Below are 7,080 nucleotides of genomic sequence, written 5' to 3' on the forward strand. Positions count from 1 at the left end.
TTTTTTTCGATGCGTGACAGATGGCGCTGTAATCGGCAGTTTTAATCTATCGATGCGAATATCTCAACAACTACGCATATGATTGAAAAGGTAGAAAAGAGAAATCTGTTAGGAAATCTGGATAGGGGACATCCAATGACACCATACTCGACCCCCCCTCCTCTCCAACCCTCCGTATGGAGCGGGTTCAACTTAAAAGTCTTAAATGGGTACCCCAATTTTTTATTGCAGATTATGATTCTGCGTCGAAAAATATGGAAGTTTTGTTTGAAACATTTTTTTAGACTCGTGACAGATGTCGCTGTAATCGACAAAATTGAAAATGCATACAAAAATCGTTACCGAATTAGAATTTCTCGAGGAATACACATCGTGTTCTGCAAATTAGAATTCTGTGGATAAATACGTTTAAAAAAAAACTGTTTTGATGAAAATGTTTGTTCTACTTTTAGCGTTACCCGGGGACAACGATGTGGACGTAGTAGAATCATGTGCCCATGGGGTGCTTTTTTAATGTGAGTCCCCTTGCTTCTCACAATTTGGCCTTTAGAACTAACAACGAAGATGCTGTTCAAAATTGTCTCCATTTGCCTGTAAACACAAGTTTAATCTTTTATGAAAGTTGTCTACTGTTTGTAATAACACATTCCAGATTACAGCGCCATCTGTCACGCATCGAAAAAAATGTTTGAGACAAAACTTTCATATTTTTCGACGCAGAATAAGAATCTGTAATAAAAAATCGGGGTACCCATTTAAAATTTCAATTTTGACCCCCGCCCCACCCCCGGGGGTGGGGGTGGGGGGCCGAGTTCGATGTCATTGGATGTCCCCCATCTAAACAAACAAATTTTCCCTTTACAACTTTTCAATCAGATGCGTACTTTCCGAGATAGTCGCATCGATAGATTAAAACGGACCACCCTGTATATATAAAACTTATCTATGTAATACTTAGATGGATCCGAGGATGGATTAAAGGAGGATGAATATGAAGCATCAGTTGCCACTTTACAGTCTCTTGCTGCAACATTGGAAGCAGATTGTGTGCTTCTACGTCAGAGTAAAGCAGATCATGGTCTAACAGGACAATATCTAGTGAGAAGACGTTTAGATCGACAAGATTTCTTAGAGATCAGGTTATTTAATAATGTAATTTTTGGATCGCCGCTCGACAGTCTATAATTTATAGCTTCAAATGAGTAACTACTATTTATAGAGTTGCTGTAGTCGGTAATGTGGATGCTGGTAAATCAACTCTATTAGGTGTTCTGACTCATGGTGAACTTGACAATGGACGAGGATTAGCTCGTCAAAAATTATTCCGCCACAAGCATGAGGCTGAAACAGGACGTACTAGCTCTGTTGGAAATGACATACTTGGATTTGATAGTGTTGGTGAGTCTTGACTCTGTAATATATTTAAATGTAATTATTTTTTTATTGTAGTATCATTATATATTTGTAGGTAACGTAGTTAATAAGCCTGAACATGGTTCGTTGGATTGGGTGAAGATTTGTGAAAAATCCTCTAAAGTAATTACATTCATCGATCTCGCTGGTCACGAGAGATATTTAAAAACAACTGTTTTTGGAATGACAGGACACGCTCCAGATTTCGGTAAAACTGTATTGTTATTATATAAGATCCGGAAAAGAAAATACTTAACGAATCTATTTCTTTTATTTGATGTCATTTGCAATTATACAATTTATAAGAGTCCTATGATTTTGATACAAATATTATTCCAGGTATGTTAATGATCGGAGCAAATGCCGGTATTGTAGGGATGACCAAAGAACATTTAGGACTTGCTTTAGCGTTGTCTGTACCGGTATTCGTTGTCGTAACGAAAATTGATATGTGCCCGCCAAATGTTCTACAAGAAAATTTGAAACTGCTAATAAGGATTTTGAAATCTCCTGGCTGCAGGAAAGTCCCGGTTACAGTGAAGACGCCTGATGATGTGGTAGTTAGTGCTACTAATTTTGTCTCAGAACGGTTAGTTATATCAAGAATTCTACTAAAAAAAAGAAGCAAAGTAAATAATAAACTTTGTATACTAAAATGTCCATAAAATATTACAATATTTCATGCAGGTTATGTCCAATATTTCAAGTATCCAACGTGTCCGGCGAAAATCTAAATCTTCTTAAGATGTTTCTCAATTTATTGACTGCGAGAATTACTAGTCATGATGATGAACCTGCTGAGTTTCAAATAGATGATACATATTCTGTACCAGTATGTTATATAATATTATATAAACCTTTTTTCTCTAATGTACAAAAATGTTACGATAATAAATTAAAAATTACAGGGAGTTGGTACAGTAGTGTCTGGTACAACTTTAAAAGGTATCATAAAGTTAAATGATACATTGCTATTAGGACCTGATCCACTGGGTCGTTTTACACCTATAACCGTAAAAAGTATCCATCGAAAGAGGATGCCTGTTCGCGAAGTGAGAGGTGGACAAACAGCTAGTTTTGCTCTAAAAAAGATTAAACGGTCGCACATTCGCAAAGGTATGGTAATGGTCGCACCTGCACTTAATCCACAAGCCTGTTGGGAATTTGAAGGTGAAATTTTGGTGCTGCATCATCCTACAACAATCAGCTCTCGTTATCAAGCAATGGGTAATTATTATAATATGATTATTATTATATTCTTATCATACAAATTAATTTTTTTTATTACAAAAATTATTACAGTACATTGCGGCAGTATAAGACAAACAGCTTCTATATTGTCTATGTCTCAGGATTGTCTGAGAACGGGTGACAAAGCCTTGGTACACTTTAGATTTATCAAACATCCCGAATACATAAAACCTGGACAGAGAATGGTGTTTAGAGAGGGTCGTACTAAAGCAGTAGGAAATGTAGTAAAACTTATACCGCATTCAAATAATATAACTACACAAGCATCTAGAATTAATAAGCCGAATAAAACGTCACAAAGTCGGCAGAATACAAACGTGCAGGTATTTATGCGATACTTTTAATGTGATAAAATTAAAATAATCATTGTTTTTAATTTATTATTCTTTTAAATTCAACCATGTGTAAAAACTTTTACTATTTTCATTAATTTTAATGAGAACCAAAAATAAATACCAAAAATAATGAATAAACAATCATTTTTCTTTTTTTAGGTACTGGAAATGACCGAAACTGATTCGACAAATGAAGTACAAACAGCTAAACAAGAAAATGTACCGCAGAAATCTGGATTGAATCAGAATAAAAAAGGTAGAGGTCGAAGAGGACGATCTCATAATGCTATTAACAATATTCAGCCTTTAACGGAGCAGAACCCTCCTGCAAAAGTGTAAGAGCAGTGTACAAAGAACACATAATTAATGTTCTTAGGCTGGAATCAGACATTGAAAATTGAGATTAAAGATTAAAGATTGAAATTTCACCAATAAAGACAAAGAAATTTTGGTTCCTTTTGTTCTGATTGATCAAACTTCAATTTTTCAATCTCATTCTTCAATGTGTAGTCTGATTCCTGCCTTATAACTTTCTGCTGCGTATAAAGGTGCGTTCCGAATTACGCATAAAGAATATGAGGTATCATTTTATTTTTCTTTATTCTTCGATGAATAATAAATAATGCATTATGCATTTTGTGCATAATTTGGAATGCACCCTAAGTTTTTAAAAATGTGATCTACGAGATACAAAATTATTGTATTCTAAAACAATTTTTTTTCTCCTGATATAAAAACTCGTACTTTATAGATTGTGTAGAAACCTATTCTTTGTAAATTTATTAAAATATGTACTATATATAAATTTATTACACTATAATTTTTCGTGTCTCGACTATTTTAATCATATTAAAAAGATATTCTTTTAACGTGGCAAAATATAAAATCTTGGTATTTATAAATTGCATTATTTTTGTAAAAGACATATGCATATATTAAGCCAATACTACACATACAAATAAAATCAGGAAATACACGATACATGTCTTCATGTATATATGGATGCACTATACCATTTACACTTATACAGAGTATACAAACTTCTTTTATCAACTCTTAGAATTTGAAGATAAAACTTGAAATATGGTCAATGTGTACATTGTAATAATATATCTTCTATAATAATTTTATGAAAAGAATATATAATCTCATTTATGTCATTCAATCTTTTAATATATTTTGGAACTTTAAACAGAGGTGTATCGTACTGTATTTCAAGTATAAAAAGAAAATTTTCCATTGTATTAAATATCTATTTCCTAATAATTATTCATACGTGCTGCAGAAAAAAGATATAAGTCCTTCATAAATTTAGACATCATTCCTACATAACTGAACACTTATTTATTATCAATTGTACATGTTGCTAAAATATTGTGATCAGAAATGTGTTAAATAAAACTTTCGTTTAATTACATATAAATTTTATGTTTTATTATCTTTTATAAAAATTATTTAACGATTCTCATTGCTATGCAATCTAAATACAGGAACCATATGTAAAGTTTGGCACAAAATATGTGATCTATCATAAATTATTTCTTAAATTTATTTTTTTCTTCTAATTGTTGCTTTAATTGGTTAGCAATATCTTTCAGCTGTTTGATAAAGTCTTTTGAACTAGAGATAGGGCGGCGTGATCCATTAATCATACCTGCTTTAATTAGTATGTATACTACAAATTGTGCAGTTTGTCTTATTGGTTTGGATTCTGCTAATCTGTTAATCAACTTTTCATTGTTGAATAAGTACCGGAAAAGAGCTTTTAGAGGCATCCTTGAAAATTTTTTTTATGCTCGCAAACGCGCACGCGCACGTTTATACTTTCGGTATTTCAAATGTGCATGTATTACGATATTTCAATAGAAGTTCACGCTTCAGTCTCAATTGTTTGCGCAAAGTCTCGAGCTTTTGCAATTGTTCCTCCTTACTATATTCTATCCCTGGTAATCTTTTAATCTGAAAAAAAAAACAAGTGTCATACGCGCGAAAAACGGCAGGATATTTCTGCACATATCCATATGGAAGAATGATGCAGCTTTTACCTGCGATCTCGCAGAGTCTAACTTCTTCTGTAACTCTAGAATTTTGTGACTAGTATCTTGAGACTCTTTTGCCTTTTGCGAAGTGTCATGTGGATCTTTCTCAATGCTAAAAATTATAACTAGCAGCACTTATCTTACGTTAATATATCAAAAATATAAATATTTGCATATCCATATTTGACTAACAATCCAATAGTGTTTCTATCAATTGTACATAATTGCACAAAACGTTCTTGAAATACTTGAACAAATTTCTCAAAATTTTGATACAATTCCTAAAAATTCATTCTTGTACTTGACTTAAGTATCAAATCAAAATGTTAGCAATTTACTGGCAGATTGGCAGCAAATTCGATCAGATTCTACTATAATCTGTGTTTGCATTAAGCTCAGGATTTATCAACAGAGTTGACATGTTAGATATATCAATACTCCGATTCTGTAACTCTTAACAACAGTTCGGTATCATTATATTGTTCACCAAATACAATAAAGAAAGCCATGATCAAAGTTGGATGTTTCAAATAATACATTATATATTCTTATATTAAATTAATTTATTCCAGATATGATTGCCAGATTTGAATCCTGGCTGAGATAATATTTTTCGCAGTAAGTTTCTTACTTTATTTCTTTCTAATCTAATTTAGGGGGGATTATTAGCGTTTCAGAATGATTGTGTTGAAACCGAAAGTTATCAGCTCGCAATCATATCTGGAATAAATTAATTTAATATAAAAATATATAATGTATTATTTAAAACATCCAACTTGGACCAATCATGTCTTTCTTTATCATATTTGATGTATTCACATATACAGTTGTGCTTAAAATTCTTAAATCATTATATTATTGTACAGATATTGGATACATTTCACTTAATGTTCATAATATTCGAGTATATCATCTCATCCTTGTTTAATATTTCATAACAAGAATAAAATAATATTTGTAAGTGTTGCGAATGTTAAGTGTAAAGCATCTACTATATATGGTAAAAGAGCACAACATCGAATCAATACCGAATTACCAATAACAATTATAGAATCAAGATACAGATTGATAGTAGAAATCAAGCAGGCTCTGCATATATGGGTAATCTAACGAGAAACTAGCAACAGAAACCAAGTAGAAGCTGCAATCCTGCTTGATTTTTGCTGTCAATCTGCTTGTATAGCAAATCAACAGGTTTTGTCATATTTTTGGTGGCAGTTTATCGATATTATCGGATTATATTGTGTAATCAACATTATACTGTATGAAATTAAATGCCTTTCTGCCATCAGATAGCAATTTTGCTCAAAATCTGTCTTTGAAGGCTTGACTATTCGGAAATAAGATGGCAAGCATTTACAGATTTATGTTCATGTGATATAATTTAAATAAAAACGTGATAGCAACACATAAAAAATAATTAAAAAAACGTTAATATCTTAGCTAAGAATCCTCAAAGAAATACCAGAAAAAATGCCTTTTATAAAAACGACGTTAAAAATATTTTGATTCCGATCAATTTTTTAGGTTATGTAATTGTATCGGAATTAACGACTCGCCTGACTGAAAATTAATAAGATCATGAATATGTACCTGCGAATAATTTCGTAAATAAGCGGCAATATTTCTATGTCTAGATTGTCAACAGTAAATTGTGTTCTCAGTGAAATGTCCTCCGACAATTCCACCGACTCCATTATAAGCTATGGTGATTCAGAGCATGGTATATATCCTTATACTATTCTATTCTATTCTTCGTATTTGTGTGGCCCTCGCCACTGAAGATGGCGGCGACTCCGGCCAGAAACGAAACTGGAGCAGATATCTGGAACAAGCCAGGCAGAGAGCCGCCTGGTGAGAGAAGGGGGGGATTACTCTCCCCCTCGTCCCCCTAAGGCGGAGCACGCATACATAGAAATCACACCTTAAGATTAAGAGACTTTAAATAGGCGACAATTAAGCGACAGAGAGTGGGGGGAGGGTTCTTGAGTATATGGTGCATATCGATAGGAGATAGTGGAAAGTGTTTTTTAATATAAGAA

At 32.7% G+C, this 7,080-nt stretch overlaps 2 protein-coding genes across 2 annotated transcripts in view; one reads left to right on the forward strand and one right to left on the reverse strand.

The window, feature by feature from the left end:
- Positions 1 to 4,081, forward strand: part of GTPBP1 (GTP-binding protein 1) — a 5,839-nt gene extending 1,758 nt beyond the window's left edge. Inside the window, exons 4-12 of the mRNA XM_018516668.1 lie at positions 959 to 1,139; positions 1,220 to 1,398; positions 1,469 to 1,621; positions 1,753 to 2,002; positions 2,101 to 2,245; positions 2,322 to 2,640; positions 2,716 to 2,987; positions 3,159 to 3,371; positions 3,526 to 4,081. Coding sequence (XP_018372170.1) covers positions 959 to 1,139; positions 1,220 to 1,398; positions 1,469 to 1,621; positions 1,753 to 2,002; positions 2,101 to 2,245; positions 2,322 to 2,640; positions 2,716 to 2,987; positions 3,159 to 3,338 — 1,679 coding nt within the window. The 3' untranslated portion in view covers positions 3,339 to 3,371; positions 3,526 to 4,081. The remainder of the gene's footprint in view (positions 1 to 958; positions 1,140 to 1,219; positions 1,399 to 1,468; positions 1,622 to 1,752; positions 2,003 to 2,100; positions 2,246 to 2,321; positions 2,641 to 2,715; positions 2,988 to 3,158; positions 3,372 to 3,525) is intronic.
- A 713-nt stretch (positions 4,082 to 4,794) lies between these two features.
- MED9 (mediator complex subunit 9) lies at positions 4,795 to 6,825 on the reverse strand. The gene is made up of 3 exons (XM_018516656.1): positions 6,632 to 6,825; positions 5,045 to 5,150; positions 4,795 to 4,958 (listed from the first exon to the last, which is right to left on the reverse strand). Exons 1-3 carry the CDS (start codon positions 6,733 to 6,735, stop codon positions 4,818 to 4,820), a joined length of 351 nt encoding a protein of 116 aa, XP_018372158.1. The 5' UTR covers positions 6,736 to 6,825; the 3' UTR covers positions 4,795 to 4,817.
- Positions 6,826 to 7,080: the final 255 nt, after the last annotated feature.

Source organism: Trachymyrmex cornetzi, unplaced genomic scaffold (assembly GCF_001594075.2).
Source record: "Trachymyrmex cornetzi isolate Tcor2-1 unplaced genomic scaffold, Tcor1.1 scaffold120, whole genome shotgun sequence".
Lineage (NCBI taxonomy): Eukaryota > Metazoa > Arthropoda > Insecta > Hymenoptera > Formicidae > Trachymyrmex > Trachymyrmex cornetzi.

Coding starts and splice junctions, on each gene's coding strand:
- MED9 (XM_018516656.1), bottom strand. CDS start 6,735: ATGGAGTCGGTGGAATTGTCGGAGGACATTTCACTGAGAACACAATTT. Junction 5,151..6,631: donor ATTTACGAAATTATTCGCAG/GTACATATTCAT, acceptor TATAATTTTTAG/CATTGAGAAAGATCCACATG. Junction 4,959..5,044: donor TAGACTCTGCGAGATCGCAG/GTAAAAGCTGCA, acceptor TTTTTTTTTCAG/ATTAAAAGATTACCAGGGAT.